Source organism: Lepidochelys olivacea (genome assembly GCF_965140295.1).
Source record: "Lepidochelys olivacea isolate rLepOli2 genome assembly, chromosome: 25".
Lineage (NCBI taxonomy): Eukaryota > Metazoa > Chordata > Testudines > Cheloniidae > Lepidochelys > Lepidochelys olivacea.
Window position 1 is genome coordinate 5054565 of NC_140435.1, and position 21141 is coordinate 5075705.

Here is a 21141-nt window from a genome sequence, read left to right on the forward strand (position 1 = left end):
TGCCAGGCAGAAATTCCAGCCCTGGAGAGGCTACCCTGCACTTACTTCTCTTTCACCTCGGTGGGGTCCAGGGCTGGTGCGCTCTCTGTCCCCAGTTCGTGCTCCCCTTTTCTCTTCCTCTGCTCTGTGCCTGGCTCTGGACCCTCCATGCTGCTCGCAGTCTCACCCACGTTCACACCAATCTCCTCGTCCCAGGTGTTCGCGTCGCCCTCCGCGTCGCTGTCAGAGCTGGTGGGTGAAATCTTCTCAGAGGAGCTGTCTCCACTGTCCTCCTCCTCCTCCTCCTCACTGGACGTGCTCTCGTACCTGCCGTGAGGGAAAGCAGAGTCAGGGCACTGCAGTGAGATCTGCCACCTTCTCTCACGGCACCCGTACTGTGCAGAGGGAGAGCTGGGCTCACGCTGCTCCCTGCCCCCAACACACACATGGCGTGTTGCAATCAGGGCAGCTTCTTGCCCTGCTGTGGGACTGGGACGTGGTTTACGGAGATCTGCGAGTGTTGGAGCTTGCACCCTGGCAAGAGATGGAATGAAGGGCACGTACTCCCCATTCAGCACCCCCACGAACTGCAGACTCTTCCTCCCGCCCTCGGCCTCGCTCTTTGGAAACCCATCCCGCTTCTTCATGATCGACTTCAGGGCGCCTGAGGAAACAGAGATGGGAAAGTCACACGGCGGAAAGCCCAGCCTCGGCACAGACACAGGGCCAGGGTCTTACTCCACCCACCCCCCTACCCCAAGTTCCTGGAAAGGAGTTTGGGTGGGGACGGGAGGCTGTCCAGGAGAGGCTGGGGGTGAGAACCGGCTGGGTTTGGGCAAGGAGGCTTCCTGCCCAGAGCCTGCTGGGCTGGGGGATTTGCCACTTGTAGCTCCGTCTCCCGCCCCGAAGGCCTGGAATTTGTTCTGCCTTTGTCTCACTAGACAGTAACAAAGCACAGGGGAATCTGCTGCTCCATCCGTCTGGACACCCCGAGCTTCAGCAGAGCCCCGGGCTCGGGCGGCGTCCTGCATGTGCCGAGGAGGGCAGCTCTAACCCACAGCACTCGGGGCTCTATTTCTCAATGGCTGCCTGCCCTGGTGTGGGAGCTCCTAGCCATGCCCAGGTCCTGTGCCCCCAAACACAAGCGCACAATCCCTGCCGCTCTTACCCCTCCTCCCCCACACAATGGCTCCACCTGTCCTGCTCTGCACAAACACAGCGCTCCCCCTCCCCAGCCTGCAGATCCTCACTCACCCCACAAACCTCTGGGCTGATTCACTGGGGCTGGAAGCACGTGGTTACTAGAATCGCTGTCACATGACCTATGATGAGCTCATCTGCCCAGATGCCTGGTCAACACAGCCTCCTCTCAGGTTGGAAGGAGGGACCCTGGGTCTCCTCTCACTGACACCGCTGAGTAGCTCCATTGAAGTTAATGGGACGGTGTCAAACCGGTGTGAGTGAGTGGAGAACCAGGATCCTGGGGATTCAGGCTCCAGCTAACAGCCTGGTTTCTGTCCAATTACTGCTTGAAAAGAAATGCAAATGGGCGTGTTCTGCCAGGGCCTGAGCAGGGGCGAGGCTTGTCAGCAGGCAGCAGATGCTGGCGTAAGTGACTCACCAGGCCCAGGACTCAGAGGAGTGCTATTGTCCTTCTCCAAAGGCATTTCCTGTGGTGCACACATAGACCCGTGCACGCCTTTCCTGGAGTCCTGGGGAATTAAACGTGAACCTTGCTCCACTTCCACTGTCCCTGTCCCTCCCCGAGGCATGGCAGTCTTAGTGCCACTGGCGACGCCAGACTCAGCAACGTCCATCTGGTTTCCGCCTTCTCCGGCTCCACTGGGGGTTTGTTCAGTCTTATCACCAGCCACACCTTGATCGGTTTCTTCCATTGCTGCATCGATTCCTGCCTCTAGATCAGCTTGGGTATCCTTCTCTTCGTACTGGGCTGTTGAATCTGGACCTACAGCAACTTCTCTACTTTCCAAATTGCAGTTGGCTCCAATGCACAACATCAGTGATGAGCAATCCACACCCTTATCGATCATTTCCAAGTGGCTGCCCACCCCCTGGCTCTGCATTGGTACTGCAGCCTCTGCGTGTGCTTCTACCATCTGAGGCTTGGCCATTATTTCCTTATCTATCAAAGTTCTTGGCCTTCTAGAACAAACCTCTACTCTTAACTCCTCAAGCTCCTTAGTCGCGTCCTTCAAGTGCCCTTCCATCATGGTGATGACCTCTCTCTGGTGGCCAATCGTGTGCTGCAGCAGCTCCATTTCCTTCTCTGCTTCCGTAGGAAGCCCTAACAAGGACTCCACGACCCAAACTGCAGCATCCTTGGTCTCAGTCTCTTGGCCGACGGGAATCTCATGGCATGGCTTCTGAGATCGGTAGTAGAACACAGCCTCCTTCATGTTCACCTCATCGCCCACACCTACAGACTTACATGCTTTCTCCATGGTCATTGCGGGGCGGGCAGCCGCACTGCTGGCTCGCACGTTCCTGTCCGAAGCAGACAATTTCTCAGTGAGTCTCCTTAATTCCGTGATTTTACTCGCTCGAGCCTTCACTGACTCTAGTTCCCTTTCCAGTTCCGCAGGAGCTTCCTGGCTTGCCCTGGCAACCCCTGCACCAAGAGACCTGGGTGGAAAGCTGAAAACAGAAGCCTCGCTCGTTTCGGGCTGGGGTGGCTCCTGCAAACCCGCCATCAGCTTCTCCTTCTCCCGTTTCAGTTTGCAGATTTTCATTTCTAGGACTGGGATCGTCTTGACTTGTTCCTCCAGCTCTTTGAGTTGTTTGAGGGCAGCAGCCATCTGCTCCCGCACATGCTGCAAATGCGCTGGGCTGATGTTGGTGGCTGGGGTGCTCCTTCCAGAATTCAAAGGGCTTATTCTCATAGAGCCCGTCGGAGGTGTGGCTTGGCTGTCCCCATTTCCATTCGAAGGGACAGCAGAGGAGGAGTGTGTCTGGTGAAAAGAAGCGGTACTGGAGACGGAGATGCATGTTTTAGAGGGACTGCTGGGTGGCCCAGTCATCTGGGCACCTCTACTAATCAGCAAATGGAGCTGCTCGAGCTCTAACCTCCTACTTGTCTCTTGCAAGGTTTTCTCCACCTGGGGATTTTGCATGAAGGATTTGGGGGCAGGGGGTGGGAGGAGATTTATAACTGGAGTTGGAGACACGGGGTTGGAAGCCTGTTTGCTCAGGGGCTCTCTCATTTCTGAGGACCCAGACTGCGTTCTGATGTGTGGAGATAATAGGAGCACGTTCCTTCCCTCCTCGCTGGCTGTGGATGCCAGAGACTCGGTGGAGGTCCATCCACTGGTGTGGCCGCTGGGGCTTCTCAGGGAACTGGGCTGCTGCTTGGGCCCTTTCGCTTTCCGGTACAATGGCACCTTCTTGAGAGTTTGGCCACTCTCAATGTCATCGACATATTTCAGAAAATCGAGGTCTAGCAGGAAGCCGTAGGGGGTTTCCACAGAGTAGGAGCTCTTCTCCCCATCATCCTGATCTCTGTACAAGAAGGGGCCACCTAAATCTGTCAGGAAAGCCAAAGGGAAACCATTGGTACAGTCAAGAAAGACTAAGTTCGTCAAACCCATCTCCTGTCCCTGTCTCCAGAGATGCTAGAACTAGGGGGGCTGGGGGAGGGGGGCTGCCACACTCCCTGGCTTGAAGCGATTTCCATCACATACAGAGTTTACAGTTCGGTTCAATGGCTCTCAGCACCCCCACTACACACTTTGTTCCAGCACCCATGTGTCTGCATGTTCTCAGCTTTTCCTGCTGGACGCAGGGCGAGTGTTTGATGCCACAGAAAGTTCACGTAGGTGCCCAGACTAGACGAAAAGGCCTGGAGCTTTCTCACCTGGCAGAAGATGGGAAGCAGGGGTCTGGAATAACCCCAGGTGCCCTCTGCTCTGGACCCATGTGAGTGTCACACCCAAATTTGAGGGTGAGGATTAATTCAGGGTCCTTAAGAGGGAGGGGAAGCAGCCCAGTCAGTCCATGGTCAGAGGATGCTGAACTGGGGCACGTTCAGCAGGGACAGAGCCATGAGACAAAGTGACCTAGGGCCTGATTCAATGCCCATTGAGGGCAGTGGTGGCAATAGGTGTGGATCAGACCCAGAGAGAGGTTAGGAGTCTATGCTTCATGAAAAGGCCTTCACTCTGGGGTTAAGGTAGAGAGGAGCAGCGAGGGGGTGGTGGTGCCCAGCTCCCCATCCCTGCCTGGTGCAGCTGCCAGTCAAATCAGGTGTATGGCCCAGCCCCGGAGCATCTGAGGGAAACCCTCTGTCATCAGCACGAATGGACAGACAGCGAGGGTGTCTGACCCCCAGGGTCCACTCTCCACTTGACTCAGGTGTGCAACCCTCCCACTGGATTAGCTCTGAATCCCGACTAGAATGATTGTAGAGCTTGTTGGGAATTTTCTGCCACAGTGATTTTCTGAAACAAAATGCAGTTTCCACAAAGTTGAAGTTTTCAGTGGGAAAATCTTGATTTTACCAAAAATTTTCAATTTCCCATCAGTGATCAATCAAAATAAAATATTCCATTTTGTTTGTGTTTGACCCAAATCAGAATATTTCATTTCGTTGAACTGATCCAAAACAGGTCATTTCAAATCTGTTCAATAAAACATTAAACTGCATTTCCCTAAAGCACAGGGCCTTGTAGTTCAGCCTCTGCCCCCTGCGTTCTCTCCGATGAGCCAACCTCCCTGGAGGACTGCATCTCCCATAATGCAGGGTAGATTTCCCTCAGCCCAAGCTGTGTGGTGCATCATGAGAGATGTAGTCTGGACAGGGAGTCTGGTTCATAGGGAGAATGGGAGCATCAGGCTCCTGAAATCCCATGAGGCAATGCACCACAACAGGTCCACGCAGTTTCATGTTAAAATGACTGGAAAGAAGCATTTCGAGTCATTTGAACAAAGTGAAAGGATTCAACATTTCCAAATCAAAATTTCTCAGACTTTCCATTTTACAAAAAAGTTCAAAATTTCAACTTTTCATCCCGATTTGTGTGAAAACAAATGTTGACACACAGGAATTTCCTGCTGGGTAGAAATGCTGGGTTTTGCTCAGCTCTACCAACAGCCCACAGACAGATACGGCTGCAGCCAGGGGAAGCCTTACATAGGGGTGAACTGGGAGAAAGCCCAGGGTACCATTATAAACGGGGCATCTCCTGAGCAGGGATGCCCCTCCCCCTCCTGCTCTGCTGGTGTCTGCAGCCCCGCGGCTCCTGCCCCCTGGCAACTGTTCCTGGAAGCTTCCCATTTGCTGTACGAGGCGGAGGGAGGAGGGGTGCTGATGTCAGGGTGTCCCTTGCCCCCCACCTATGTACCCCATCTCCACAGAGCGGGGTGTGTGTGAGGACAGGGCTCACCAAGAGAGGGACAGAGCTGCTGGCAGCTGCTGCTGTGTCTGAAGGAACCTTCAGACTGATGAGTGCCGCTCTCTTAAAGGTCTCCCACACACTTCCCCAGCTCACACACGCTGTCTCTCTCACACTCATCGCCCCCCAACACATACTTATCTTGTTGTTGTTACTTGTTGGTACTTCCTGCAATGCACATATATTCTCTGTCATTTTATTCTTTCAAAGTGCTGTTATTTTAGTGTTTTGACTGGTCTGTGCATTTCGTCATTTTATTTCTTCTCTTTATGCTTTCATTGAATTCTTTGAGTAGTGAGGTCTAAAATGCCTAACCTGTCCTGGCTGGAGTAATTATCATTATTACTGTTATTATCATATTGTGCTTTGTCAGTCATTATTTAAAGTGGTACAGTCCAATAATAGTATCCTCCTAGAATGTAACTTTAGCTTGTACTAACCTTAGCAGTGCCCGTTTAAAAAAAATTAGCTAAACACAGAACTATAGACACTGGGCAGATGAAGGTCGCTTATTTTCAAATTGTATTTTTAGTTATATCTGTAAAATAACTTAAAATTTGCATGAAAATAAACGCAGTTCCCGCTCTGATACCAGTAGCAATGATAGAGTCCAATGTCAGTGAGTCACACACATGATTGAGACTGGTAAACGTAAATGCCAAAATAATTAGAAAATTAAATTCTCTTTCTTAATAAAAGAGAAAAAAACCCTTATCACATATGTTAAAATTATGTTTTTAGTGAAAAACAACTGACTACAGCAGATAATGGGAGTAACACAGATTTTAAGCGGATTTTATTTATTTTCATATATCTCTAATAAAGATAGTGTACAAAGTATCAAAGGTGTGTTTCTGATATCTAAGTTAAAGCTCCAAAACGGATACTTCAAGGCTTGGGATTCGGAATATTTTGCAGTCCCTGGAATCATGGTTATAGTTTCCTCCCCCAAATCTGAAATGGTGCCCTGGGTGAGCCAGAAGGGCCATGGGCTCTGGCAAGATGCAGCCCCCATGTGATAGCGCAAAGCCACATGCCGAGCATCAGGCACCACAAGCCACAACCGCAGCGCAGAAAGGTGGCAATACACCATATGCCAGGCCACCCTTACCGCTGCATGGCTGCTGGTGGCGGCGTTGCCTTCAGAGCTGGGTGCCCAGCCAGTATCAGGCCACCCTGCCAGTGCTTAATTTGTGCCAGGGCTGAGGTCTCTTTCAATACAAATTAAACACTAGGGGAGGCAGCGGGGCCCAGAGGTAATGTGGGGGGGAGGGCGGGGGAAAGCCCAGGGAGCCTGTGGGGGCCAGGAGTGATGGGGGGTGGGGCGCCAAAATACAAGTTCGTCCAGGGTGCCATTTTCCCTAAGGCCAGCCCTGGCTGCAGCCTTGGAGGTGCAGACGGCTCTGATTAGTCTGCAGCCCCTGCCATTTGCATTCATGGAAGAGGTTGGTCACCCCCTTTTATCTCCTTCCGTGGGAAGGCAGGGGGTGCCCCATCTCTACATTCAGAGGTGAGCACTAGGAGAACACATTATCTTGGTACCCCTTAGGTAGGAGCTGCCTGTGTCTTTACCTGGGAGATTCTGGTTCAGGTGTATGGGCTGTGCCATCTTCTCTTAGGGGATCACAAAACCATAGACCAGCGGACTGCAAATCTGAAAAGACAATACAAGCAGGAGTGAATTCCCTCCTGGTAGATGGGTTGTGACTCTCAGCGGCACAGACTGGAAGGAAGCCCATCTATGCCACCCCAACTGCCCTCCCAGCTTCACACCCCAATTCCACTTCATACCTCAAAACATCACAAAGAAACCCCAATCACAAGGAAACAGCCTCCCGCCACATCACACGGTGCAACCCACCTCCCTCACAAAGCTCTGTGCCCAGACAGACTCAGCGTTCCTCCTCCTGCAGAGACGGCCTCATGGAACACTCAACGCAGCGGGAGCCAGGAGCCTGCCTTTCCCACCCTCTGTCTTCCTTTCCCCAACTCCATTCCACAGGATTTCTCTTGGCTCCTGCCCTGGAAGTCTTTAGCCACCCCCCACACACTCTAGGCAACCTGCCTCAAAGCACAGCATAGGAGGGTTAGGGGAAATTGCAGCTAGACTCCACAATGCATTCTGGGGAACAGAGGGAAGGAGGAGACCTGAAGTGGAAACTTGGAAAAGAAAATATAACCTGAAAGGTAAAGGAGGAGAAGACCCTGCTCGGGCCCCTCCACCCTGAACAGGAACCAATTGCATCAGAGAAAGGGCAATCTGTGCCACGCCCCAGCTTCTGCTCAGGACTTGTCAGCTGGAGACCTTGAAGTAGCGTAAGGGCTGCTGGAGAGAGCACTGGACTGAGGCTCAGGAGACCTGGGTTCTAGTCCTGGCTCTGCTGCTAGGTGACCATAGGTGCATGTCACCTTTCTGTGCCTCAGTTTCCGCATTTATAAGATGGGGAGAATGACACTGACCTTATCTGTAAAGAGATCTATTGATGAAAAGCACCATATAAGAGGTAGAGATGATTATTAAAATGCTTTACCATAAAGATCACCTTCCCCAAGATCCCTAATGCAAAATCTGTGTGTGGAGAAAACCGTCCTGGAGACAAGGAGGAGGCTTGAGCAAGAGCCGCGCTATCTGCTGAAGACTGGGAGTACAGGGGAATCTGAGACACGGAGAGAGGAAATGACTCACCCAAGGGCATACAGCTGTTAGGGGCAGAGCTGGGAACAGATCTATGGTGCGCCCATCCCTTGAATACTGTGTCCAGTTCTGGTCACCTCATTCCAAAAAGGACAGAGTGGAACTGGAAAAGGTTCAGAGAAGGGCACAAAGATGATCGAGCATATGAAATGGCTTTCATATGAGGACAGTCTAAAGAGACTGTTCAGGTTAGAAAAAGAAATGGTTGAGGGGGGATACGATAGAGGTCTATAAAATCATAATGTGAAAAAAGTGCAAGTTATTCAGCATTTCCCACAATAGAAAAACAAGAAGGGTCACCCGATGAAATTCATAGACAGCAGATTTAATACAACAGAAGGAAACACTTTTTCACACAATGCACAATTAATCTGTAGAACTCATTGCTAGGCCAAAGGTATAACTGGTTCAAAAAAGAACTAGATAAGTTCATAGAGGATAGGTCCATCAATGGCTATTAGCTCAGATGGCCAGGGATGCAGCCCCATGCTCTGGTTGTCCTGAAACCTCTGACTGCCAGAAGCTGGGAGGGGAAGACAAGGGTGGATCTCTCTATAGTTGCCCTGTTCTGTGCACTCCCCCAAAAGTTCTAGCACTGGCCATTGTTGGAGATAGGAAACTGGGCTACATGGACCATTGGTCTGATGCAGTATGGCCGGTCTTATGAACACGGGTCTCCCAAGTCCCAGACCAGGACCCTGGCCACTAGGCCCTGAGGCCATAGTTAAGGTAACAAAATGGAGGTGGAGGGGTTTCTATCTGAGCAGGGCCTGGGGCTGGCTGGAGAGAGGGCGGTGAAGTGGGACATGATGCACACACTGAAATGAGCTCTTATGGAGGGGCCACTCTCAGCTTCTCAGTTCCCACTGCAGCCTGGCTCCCTGGGCACGAGGGACATTTTTAGAATCAAACTGTCTGCAAGGCCTGGGGTTGTAAGTGCATTTCTGGAATGTTTTCTAAGCCGTTTCTGGAATGTTTGAAAGGCTTTTTGGCCTGTCTCCCACCTCAAAGGGAGGTTTGCTCTCCACTGCTGATGACACCCTCACCCACAGTGGGGGCTGGGGCCTTACGAGCATTTCACTCTGTGCCTGTCCCGTGCAGCACATGGACAGAGACATTCAGGCCCAGGACACCATGGCCACTTCCCTCCCCACAGCTTAGGAAAGAACTTCAGGGAGGGTGTGCTCATATCCCAGGCCTCTCCAGCAGCCCTCCCCTCCAGGATGGCAGCGGGGCTCAAGGGATCTCATTGGTGTCGAGGGGCAGTTTGGACAAGGTGATTTGGAGGTTCGGCGCAGGGCTGGCCGAGGCACGAGCTTTGTGTATTGGGCCTTTGCCCTGCTTTAAGGCCTTATGTAGCAGGCTGAGTCTCTCTGTTTCAGCTGGGTTCGGCTGCACGGCAGGGGGAACTGGCTGCTATTGGGTTCCTGGTTACGGAATTGGCTGTAGTTTTCTATACCACTCTGGCTACTATAGAGGCATTGTTGTGATCAAACTGAGGGACACCAAAAGAGACAGCTTTTACTTCCCAGGTAACAGGCCTGCGTCTGTTCCATTCTCTCTGCTTTGGAGAGGACACAATGTTGGTCTTTTTGGGCTTCAGCAACACACATATTGTAATGCTGCAGTCTCCTAAATACAGACTGAAGCATGAAGAGGCTGGTGCAGATCTTGGGCTGTCTCCAGCTGGGTTGAGGTTGCTTTGCACCCCCAGTGCAGCATAGAGCAGACTTCCTATTAGGGATGTAAAAGGTTAACCGGTTAACTGATAAGCATTAGGCTTACCGTTAACTGGACCTTAACCGTTAACCCCCGTGGTTGGCCGCGCCTGGCCGGCTGGCAGAACCCCAGCCCCAGCCGTGCCTGCGGGACACCATCCCTGGCTGTGGTGGGCGGGCTGGAGCGGCCCCGGCCCTGCTGGGTGAGCTGCACCGTGCCCAGCCCCAGCTGCACCGGGCTGGCAAGACCCCAGCCCTGGCAGGACCCCAGCTCCTGCCTCCCCACGCCAGAGTGACATCAGTTAACGGTTAAGCAGTTAAATGATATAATTTTAATCATTTAACCAGTTTACTTTTTAACCCGATATTTACATCCCTACTTCCTATTATGTAGCTTGGTTCCTGCACCAGAGATCTAGTGTCAATCCAGAAATCCTGCCAGGCAAATGAAGATCTCCCACGTTTCACTTCCAGCCTGTTAGTCTCCCTGCTTCGTTCCCAAGGTTTGCTGGATCTAGGGCATCTCCCATCAGTTGTGGGTTGGGTCTTCATGAGGACAGTTGGCGCCTAACTATGGTTACATGAAGAGTGATGGAGGTTTCCTGGATGTCTGACAGGCTCAGAGCAGGAACCATAAATGGAAGGGTGGCCAGTGGGTCGCTTTGGGCCTGAAGCAGAAGCCAGAGACTGCCCTGCTCCAAGTGTCAATGTGGAGGTCGGTGTGGAGGGCTTTCTGTTCACCTTGTCCACGTCTCACCACACTCAGCAGTCGCTGGTTATCTCTGTTGCAAGGGGCTGTTCATGAGCTCTCCACTGAGCTGCTGCTCTATGAGTCATGCCTGCTAAAATTAGCTGCTTGTACATGGAGCAATTCCATACTAGGTGCAGAAAGAGAGAGAGAGAACGCTGCCCCTGCTCCCCTGATAACACAAGAGGTGCCAGAGATGAGGCCTAATCTCAGTCATTGCCAGGGAGGGTGCACGGGAAGGGGGAAGGGACAGTAGCCAGGGATGCAAGAAGCAGCAAATCAGACTTTTGAGGAGCTTAGGCCACAAGAGGGCCTGGAATTCTTCTCACCCTTTGCATGGCCAGATCGTGAAGATGAGGAGGGAGGAGAAGCAGAGGGAGAGGATGAGAGGAGAAAAAGAAGAGGAAGAGAAAAGTAAATGGGTCACGGAGGGGTGCACAGCTGAACAATTTTAGTGTTTCTTTTAATCCGTGTACTTGGCATATTGCCATCACAGTGAAGGCTCATTAGAAGATGCCCCAGAGACACCTCCCAGATGCCTCCGTCACCCTCCCCAGCTAGCCACAGGACAATCAGGGTAACTCGTTCAGGTCAGAGAAGCTAAACTCGGAGCCGGGTGCAGATTCCAAGGGTGTAGCCTGGGGCTTTATGGAACTTGCATGCTCGCTGCTAAGGAAATGATTGTCTGGGACCAAGACAGGTTGTTTTATACCCAGCCAGAGGCGGCTAGAATGCAAATGACCAATGATGAGGCTGCTGCCCCAGGGGAGATCACAACGTCCAATGGACTCGGCAGGGTCTGACTAGACTCCCACTTGTCTCTTCCCTGTTGGCTCAGGTGGGGTTCCTGTGTTTTCGTGCCCATGTGACCAGATCACCTGACTAGCTTCTAGAGCACCTGCTCCAACATCCTGCACTGATAAAGGTGGCTCAAGCAATGTCCGACCATTCCCAGTGGCTCCTGGCTGCCAGGGCTGGGAGGGGCGGGCTAGCACTATGCATGGCATGAGGACATGTTGAGAACCACACTCCCAGCGCCAGAGCAGGGGCAGCTAGGAGGAACCTCAGGGCGTGCCACCAGGCAGCTGCAGGGGGTGCGGTCTGGCTGGTGTGAGCTAAACTAAAGGAGCGAGAGGCACACAGCCTGTAATAATATCCTGGTGACCACACCCCCTGAGCAGGAGGGTTTCCACAGGTTCAACGGCTTTCCACTTGCAGCGTCCAAGGTGACCTGCAGCAGGAATGGCTCCTTCAGCAGCGCGTTCAGGCCATGCAGATCTGCGAGGACGGGAATTTCTGGTCGTATGGGACTGAGCTCTCCTGGGCCCCAGCAGCATCCCACCCCTGAGCCCATGGCAGGGAGTGCTGGGGCTGCACAGTCGATCAAAGACAGATTTTCTAACCCGATGTTCAGATGCACATGGCGGGCTGGAGTTGAGAGCAAATGGGGATCAGTAACATTGTAGCCAAGGCCTTGCCTCCTTTCCTGCGGCGGGGGAACACGGAGTGAGGAGGGAAGGGGGTAAGAGCACGAGAGAGAGAGGGAGAGATCAGGGCAGTGAAACTGAGCAGAGCTCCAGAAGCGAGTCAGAGAATTCCATGAAATGTGGGGGAAAAAATCTGTTTTTGAAAGAATTCCAAGAAGTGAGTTAATTAGCTGGGGAGCAGGGAACATGCAGTTGTTCAGCGCTGATCTGCTGGAACATCTGCCTGCATCTGCTGGCCGACTGCACCGGCGCTGCAGGAACAAAGATGTTTGCTTTTGTGGGAAATTGCTGGAACAAACAACCCCGCAGTTTGGGGAGCGAAAGGGAGGGGAGTTTGTAATTCCCAGAACCAGGGCCAGATCGGAGCAGCCAGCACCCCAGCCCCAACAGCTCATGATAAACTTCAGCTCCAAAAACAACCCTCTTATCAGATGTGATACATCATTGAAAGCCGCTCAGCCAATCACAACAGAGATGTACTGCGTCCCACAGGCCGCTGATTAGAACAAGTCCATGCACAGAATGCGAAACAAACCCCATCCAAAGTGAATGTAGCAGTATCTCAAACATAGCACAGCCCCAGCTTCCCACTGGGGTCCTCCTCCTCCTGCTACACCTGGAGATGAGCACCAGTCACCAGACTTGGCTCCACTTCTGGATTTTGACTCCCGCAAAGGGCAGTGGGGCTCGATCCAGAGTTTGGGGTGAAATCTGCAGCTAGGTTTGGACTCCCCGAAGTCCAGGGATGCTGAGATCTGGGGTTTGGTTTCAACCCCTTGCTAGGAACGAGATGTTGTAACACAGCCACGTGGCAGCATATCCCTCAGTTTCAGAGTCTCCTGAATATGCCAGAGCTACTTGGATTCCCCTGCATTTTCCTACACCAAGGATACGTGGATGTGCTGCTATCCACAGTGACTGCAGAATTGTTCCAAATAATGGTCACGCCAAACATGTCAGTGACATGAGAGACCAATGCAGAGGCGATGGGGGTGTGTGTGTCATGCAGGGTCATGTGCACCCCCAGATTTGCAGCTCATGAGCATGCTCAGTAACATCTGCTGAAGCTGCTGCCCTTACTCCGGCCCTCCCCTCCACCCCATTCTCAGCAGGTACAGGCCATCTTTGGACTGATGCACGTACAGGTTTCACCTGATGGACGCATACAGAAATCTGAGATCTCTAGGCTCTGGCACACCCTGTCTCCCGTGGAGATCATGGGGCTCCGGCATGCCAGAGGAGAAGCCTGTGATTACAGCTGGGACACAAGAGACCCAGGTTTAATTCTCAGCTCAGCCACAGACTGTGTGTGACCTCAGGCAAGTCACTTCATCTCTTTGTGCCTCCCTCGGCTCCCCCATTTGTGAAATGGCAACAATGATCCGTCCCTGCCTGGCCAAGTGTGGGGAGGACTAATGATTGTGATGTGCTCAGAGCCTGCAGTGATGTGGGGCATACAAGGGTCCAAAAGGCAGGCTGGGAGCTGCCAGGATAAAAGGGGATAAAAATAAGAAACGGAAAAATGAGGGTGACCATTAGGGAAAGACTCCGCCAGCCACCCGGGCAAGGCAGGGGATGGGAATCTCTCTTCAAGGAGGACTGGCACGGGTTGTGGATGGACTAAGAGATCTCCAGCATTATCAGAGGAGATGTTTATTCTTTAAACACTCTGCAGTATGTTTACAAGAAAAACCCAGTGTTGGGGAGGGAGAAGGCAGGTTTTGTCTGATAGCTGCAATACTTGCAGCTGGCAGCAGGGGGCACCACACTCTGCTCCTGATCAGAAAGGAAGAAAATCAGAGCAGGGAAGCTGCTGACAGCAGGACTGGCATCGGCCTGTGGCCCAGACTCTGCATCTGCCCCTGAGAACAGGACATGCCAGCCCAGACCTAGTGTGCCCCCAGCCAGGTCCAGATGGGGTCAGAGCAGGGTCCAGCTAGGCCGGGGTCCTGTGTCCAGCAGCAACCAGGATCAGGTGTTTCAGAGAAAGGTGCAAGAACCCCCTGGTGATCCTGCTCAAAGGGAATGTTTGCTCCTACTCCCTGTCACTTAGTGGTTGGCTTATACCCTGAAGCTGGAAGGTTTATAGCCCGTCTGCCTAATGTGATGATGGATGGGCCCATTATCCACAGAAATGTCAATTCTTAGTTTGAATCCTGCTCTAAGTGATATCTTGTGGCAGTGAGTTCCACTGGTCATTGGGTGGGGAAAGCATTCCCTTTGATCAGTTTGCTGATCTTTCAATTTCTTTGAATAGTTACTTTCTCTTGTGTTATATATGGCCACGATGGAGGGGCAGCCAGGCCAAACCTGAGTGGTGCTGCAACCCCGTACACCAAAGCAAGTCCCAGCCACCACTACAGGATGAGTGCAGGGCAGGCACGCTCTTCAGCCTCCACCACCTGGGCCCTCCTCTTCACACTGGGCCAGCAATCCACCATTTGGGAAACACTGCTCTATTAAAGTCACGGACACACAGAAATAGCCCAGGTTTCAGAGTAGCAGCCGTGTTAGTCTATATCTGTAAAAAGAAAAGGAGGACTTGTGGCACCTTAGAGACTAACCCATTTATTTGAGCATGAGCTTTCGTGAGCTACAGCTCACTGCATCGGCTGCATCGGCTGCGTCCAATGAAGTGAGCTGTAGCTCATGAAAGCTCATGCTCAAATAAATGGGTTAGAAATAGCCCAGTATCTGGGACTCTTATCACTGGGACAAACCTGTGGAACAACTATATAACTTCTGCTGCTGAAGCATGTAGAGGGCTCCCCGGAAGAGGAAGTCTGGCCCCAGGGGCAAGGGCATGAGCCTGGGGCACAGGAGACCCAGGTTCAATTCGCAGCTCTGGGCAAGTTGCTTAACCCCAGCTCCTCAAAGGTATTTTGGCTCTTAACTGCCACTGATTCCAATGGGAGTTAGGAGCCTTCCATACCCTTTCAGGTCTGGGCCTTGGCCTCTCTGCCACTTGGTCACCTCTCTGTAAAACGGGGACTGTGACAGACATGGCGATTTCCTGCATTCTGTTGGAGAAACCTAACCAAAGTAAGTTTCAGTGTCTTCCTAAAAAGAAAAGGAGGACTTGTGGCACCTTAGAGACTAACCAATTTATTTGAGCATGAGCTTTCGTGAGCTACAGCTCACTTCATTGGATGCATACCGTGGAAACTGCAGCAGACTTTATATACACACAGAGAATATGAAACAATACCTCCTCCCACCCCACTGTCCTGCTGGTAATAGCTTATCTAAAGTGATCATCAGGTTGGGCCATTTCCAGCACAAATCCAGGTTTTCTCACCCTCCACCCCCCCACACAAATTCACTCTCCTGCTGGTGATAGCCCATCCAAAGTGACAACTCTTTACACAATGTGCATGATAATCAAGTTGGGCCATTTCCTGCACAAATCCAGGTTCTCTCACCCCCTCACCCCCCTCCCAAAAACCACACACACAAACTCACTCTCCTGCTGGTAATAGCTCATCCAAACTGACCACTCTCCAAGTTTAAATCCAAGTTAAACCAGAACATCTGGGGAGGGGGGGTAGGAAAAAACAAGGGGAAATAGGCTACCTTGCATAATGACTTAGCCACTCCCAGTCTCTATTTAAGCCTAAATTAATAGTATCCAATTTGCAAATGAATTCCAATTCAGCAGTTTCTCACTGGAGTCTGGATTTGAAGTTTTTTTGTTTTAAGATAGCGACCTTCATGTCTGTGATTGCGTGACCAGAGAGATTGAAGTGTTCTCCGACTGGTTTATGAATGTTATAATTCTTGACATCTGATTTGTGTCCATTTATTCTTTTACGTAGAGACTGTCCAGTTTGACCAATGTAAATGGCAGAGGGGCATTGCTGGCACATGATGGCATATATCACATTGGTGGATGTGCAGGACAGTGGGGTGGGAGGAGGTATTGTTTCATATTCTCTGTGTGTATATAAAGTCTGCTGCAGTTTCCACGGTATGCATCCGATGAAGTGAGCTGTAGCTCACGAAAGCTCATGCTCAAATAAATTGGTTAGTCTCTAAGGTGCCACAAGTACTCCTTTTCTTTTTGCAAATACAGACTAACACAGCTGTTACTCTGAAAAGTGTCTTCCTAGGTCATTGTATTAACAGTGCAAATGTTGAATGTTATTGTGGGACTGTCTGTAGCCCCTTTAAGGGGGAGCCAAAACTACATAACCCCTGGGAAGTGCTTTGAGCGTCAAACGATTTGTAAAAGAATGGGCCAGACGAGACTGAACTGTTGTTGGGTGAGTTTCCCAGGAAATACTTGGGAGACGGGGAATGAAGATTACTCACCTCTGGTCCCGTTCTTGCAAAGCAAAGCCTTGCAGAGAAACCCACTGTCTGGCTGGTTACTTATTCACGGGTTCTGCAGACCACACACACAAAATTGGATAAAGGGGCGTCTGCAGAGTCATGGGTGGGCTTGTTCTGAGCTAGCAGCTGTTATGAACTTGTGACCACAGAAAAATCCCTGGGTGGGGTTGAAAGGGCTGGTCACCAGCCAGAGCCTGGCTGGAATTGGGAATAAGTTTACTGGCATGGGTGGAGGTTCTTATTGTTTTCAGTGTGGTGTTTTCTCTGTAATGCTTTAACCTTAAGAATAAATGTACATGCTTAGAAAGCGCTGTGAGGTAACTTGTGCCTGTGGGTAATTATGCCGGTCATCATAGCCTTCAAAGAGTGAGCAAAAACCTGTTCAGGCCATCTGTCTTGCTGTGGAATAACACAGTGTAGGCAGGGAAGAATGCAGCGGGGAAAAACCTTGGTCAGGAAGGAGACAGAAGCAGTTCTCCACCCAAGAGAGGGGTCATCTGAGGAGCCAGGGACCTAGAGTGGGTTCCCATGCAGGACCACGAGGGGGAAACAGAGGTGCCATTGCCCAGACTATGCCAGGGCGGAGAGCTCTGTCCTACCGCACAGGGTAAATACATTAAAGATTGTGTGGGGCTCAGCTCCTACGGTGATGGAGCCAGGTAAGTACTTTAGAGGAAATCCCTGCCCCTTTGTGCTAGGTGCTGCATAAATGTGACAGTTCCTGACCCAGGGAGCTTAAAGATCAGAGCCACCAGATCTGAGAGGTCAAGAAGAGCAGGCTTGGTGGGGGGAACAATCATAGCAGGGAGCGGTAGTACAGACTAGCTGTGTGACCCATTCATGGGAGCAAGAAGCCAACCAGCAGCCTCAGCCAGGGGTCATCGTCAATCACCCCCTGCAGTTTTCTGCAAGCATCGGGGCAGGTTTCTAGATGTCTGAGCAGCCTCAGACTGATCTGAGTGACCGAGCCATGAATGAAGGTGCTGGGTCTCTGCGGCTAGCCTGCCTCCTAGTGCCACTAACCATTGCAGTGTGTGAACACAGTGGGGGTCAGGAATTCCCAAAGCAGAGGGCGTAGCTGTGCCCAGATAGCCAGCTTCTTAGCCGTTCAAAGGTGCCTGACCTTGGTGCTGAGTCTGGTTGCCTGCACCCAGGGGCCATGCCGGGCAGTGATGCTGTTGCTTTTGCTGATCAGAAATCTCACACCTCTGCCTACAAGGATGAGTCACTGGGGAGCTAAGCAGCCCCTGGGAGCCCAGATCTCAGCGCTCCCAGTGGGTGGACACGGCACAGCTGCGGTGTGGGCTGCTAAGAGAAGAGGAGGGCTTGCTCTCTGGAACAACAGCCAGCTAACAGAGTCACACCTGCTTTGGGAATTGCCAGCAGAAGAGCTTCAAACCAGCTCCCTCCGACAGCAGAGAATACTTTTTCAGACACGATGACAATGAAGTGCCCTGCTCTAAGCCCTATAATTACACGGCTAATTACAGACATTAGACAGCAGCCTAATGCAGCCTGCCAGTTCCTCGAGGAATCAGTCACATTCACAGAGAACATGCATTTGGAGCTTGTGGGTTCCCTTGTTTATAGGCCCCATCTGCCTAGAGAAGGTATGACACCTATGGCCAAAGACAGGAGGTTTGTAACCTTACCGCTGCTCATGGGCATTCATTCTCCAGTCCTGTGCCCCTGCTTGCTCCAGCTGTTCCAATATTCCTTCCAGGCTTCACCTGAGCTTTTCGTAAAGGCCTCCAGCCCAGGGGCTCTTCCCAGGTGCACTGCAGGTGCTCCAGCCACACCTGCAAGCACAATGTAGTAGCCGCTATCTGCTATGTTTGCTGGACTCCACCCAAGTCCTCGAACGCATCTGGCACATGGCAGACTTGCCAGTTTTACAGATGAAAGGGCCTTAAACCTCTCCCTGACCTTCCCAGCTGCTCAGTGAGCCATGCCCCACACGCAGACATCATGGAAATGGCAAAAGTCACCAGCGCTTGGCCAGGGGAAAATTCGCTTGGGATCGGTACCTAAAGGGGCTCCTCGTCCTGCCTGGACGGTGGGGTTCCAGCCTAATCTGCATAGCATCCCCTGCCCTCCCAGTCTGGGCCAGCAGAGACCGGGAGCCACACATGGGGCCGGGATGGAAGGAGTAGGTCAGAGGCAGGGCTGGGGACACTGTCCCTCTGAACTACAATGCCTGGCAACCAGCCCTGAGTCACCGTGAGAAGCACACACGGCGTCTGGCACCAGCTCCAGAACGGCTTCGAGGTGCAACCCCCGGACAGTGCACGGCTGGGATCCAGCCTCCAGGGGCCAGGGCTTGCCTGCAGGAGGAAAGGTCACAACTGGCTAGCCAGGTGCAGCTGAATCAGTGCTCTGGGCAATGCTGCTGCCCTGGCAGGTGCCCAGACACTGATCGGTATCCAGGAAGTCAGACGCCCCCAGCCAATAGGGCTGGAACAACCTTTGCCAGACCAAGGTCTGACGGGTACAGCCTGGCACGACACCTGTGGGGCAGCCCTGAACCTCTCCTCCCCCTGAATCTGTGTCTGGGTTTGTTCCGCCCCCCGTCGATTAGCCCTGTTTGTCCAGTCTGAGACCCAGGCAGCCGCTCAGGTTCCCACTTCTCCAGGGGCCTGATCCGGATCCCGCCGGGTCTCTCCACTGACTGCAGCGGGAGTCAGATCATACCCTCAGCTGGCACGATGTCTCCTGGAGACCACCGCTGCCAGCTCCGGGAGGCTCTTCTGGGATTAGGGCAGAACGACATTGAGCTGAGAGTCACTACTTCAGCCTCCAAGCCCGTCCCAAAGCTCTCGCATGCCGCTTGAGCAGGGCTCGGCCCACTGTTATCAGGAGTGGTGTGGTGCAGACAGACCACGCAGCGTGGAGCTCTGGGCCAGGCACTTCCCCCTCCCAACTGCCAGGCAGCGAGTTCACAAGTTAAAGCCGAAAGGCCACAGCCAGCTTTGTACACAAGCCTGTTCCGGATAGACGGAGGCTGAGGGGAGCAGCCAGCGCGGAAACCCATCAGTCACCCTGGATTTTCCCCCAGCTGCTGCAAGGAAACACTGTGGCCATGAGAATAACATCACTTTCCTTCCCACTGCCACAGCTCCGCAGCCTCGTTCCAGCTGGTCCTGCCCTCCGGGTCAGGCTGTGTTACACGCAGCCCTGCAGAATCCCAGTGCCTTCCGCAGCCAGCCCCAAGCAGCCAACAAAGCCCATCAGTATTCTCCCACTTTGTGTCCTCCTGAGCGACGCAGGCTCCCAAACACACTGGATTAGATTTTGCTCCCAGTAACATCCCCACTGAATTCAAATGGGTCACTTTAGATTTACACTAGATTGACAGCACAGTCCAACTGCACCAAGGCCGGAGCTCCCAAATTTTGCAGGGCATTCCACAATGCAGCTCAATTGGGTTCCCTGTTCTGCAGAGGACAGACCGACCAACCTACCATCCGAATGCTCTGCAGCTTAGGGGAAAGCGCACTGAACTAGGAGCAAGGACAGCTACTGACTGCTGTTCATGTTGCTATGCACTTCCCAGCTCTTGCAATCGGGTGAAGCCCCATGTCCTGTCCTAGGCAGTACCATCCCCTCGTTTGATAAACACACTAAATGAGAGGTTACACAAGATCGTTTCTGGCAGAGTGCAGAATAGAACCCAGATTTCTGCCACTCAGCCACACTGCCGTCCAGACTGATTGTACCAGATCTATGTGCGTGGCTGTCCTGTCTCTACCCTAGGTTCCCGATCACATGCATTCTACTGCTGTCTGGCAAATAATTGTGTAACCCACTGGCAAAGGGAATGTCACACACATCCTAATGGTAAGTCCACAAAGAATATGAGTTGCCCCTTCACCTCACGTGGTAGCAGTCTGGGGATCTGAAAGTCCTGTGTTCAAAGCACTAAGGATGGGCCATATGGGGAGAACTTACAGCTGCCCAAGACAAAACTTCTGGTTTCCCAGTTTCCTCTTTCAGAAAAACACTGATTATTGCATTGACACAGTGAGAAAACAACAGCTTCTATAGCGAGTAACAGTCATGATCTGGCACTTATGGTGGGCCATCCAGGGGATGTGAGAAAACCTGGATTTGTGCAGGAAATAGCCCAACTTGATTGTCATGCACATTGTGTAAAGAGTTGTCACTTTGGATGGGCTATCACCAGCAGGAGAGTGAATTTGTGTGGGGGGGTGGAGGGTGAGAAAACCTGGATTTGTGCTGGAAATGGCCCACCTGATGATCACTTTAGATAAGCTATTACCAGCAGGACAGTGGGGTGGGAGGAGGTATTGGTTCATATTCTCTGTGTAAATATAAAGTCTGCTGCAGTTTCCACGATATGCATCTGAGGAAGTGAGCTGTAGCTCACGAAAGCTTATGCTCTAATAAATTGGTTAGTCTCTAAGGTGCCACAAGTACTCCTTTTCTTTTTGCGAATACAGACTAACACGGCTGTTACTCTGAAACTAATCATTTTAGTTACCCTTCGCTGGACTCTCTCCAATTTTTCCATATCCTTCTTGTAGTGTGGGGCCCAAAACTGGACACAGTACTCCAGATGAGGCCCTCACCAATGTCGAATAGAGGGGAACGATCACCTCCTTCGATCTGCTGGCTATGCCCCTACTTATACATCCCAAAATGCCATTGGCCTTCTTGGCAACAAGGGCACACTGCTGTCTCATATCCAGCTTCTCGTCCACTGTCACCCCTAGGTCCTTTTCTGCAGAACTGCTGCCTAGCCATTCGGTCCCTA

General features: G+C 52.0%; 1 protein-coding gene across 4 annotated transcripts in view; it reads right to left on the reverse strand.

The window, feature by feature from the left end:
- KANK3 (KN motif and ankyrin repeat domains 3) overlaps positions 1-21141 on the reverse strand; it is a 60107-nt gene that overhangs the window by 19915 nt on the left and 19051 nt on the right. For 3 of the 4 annotated variants that reach the window (XR_014709579.1, XM_084614227.1, XM_084614225.1), the window contains exons 2-6: positions 18020-18166; positions 6960-7041; positions 1601-3520; positions 544-643; positions 46-306 (exon numbers count right to left, since the gene is read on the reverse strand). Coding sequence is in view for 3 of the 4 variants with exons in the window: in XM_084614227.1 (XP_084470353.1) it covers positions 46-306; positions 544-643; positions 1601-3520; positions 6960-6996 (2318 nt within the window). In the remaining variant the exon portion in view is untranslated. The remainder of the gene's footprint in view (positions 1-45; positions 307-543; positions 644-1600; positions 3521-6959; positions 7042-18019; positions 18167-21141) is intronic. The other variant, XM_084614226.1, reaches the window with a different exon arrangement.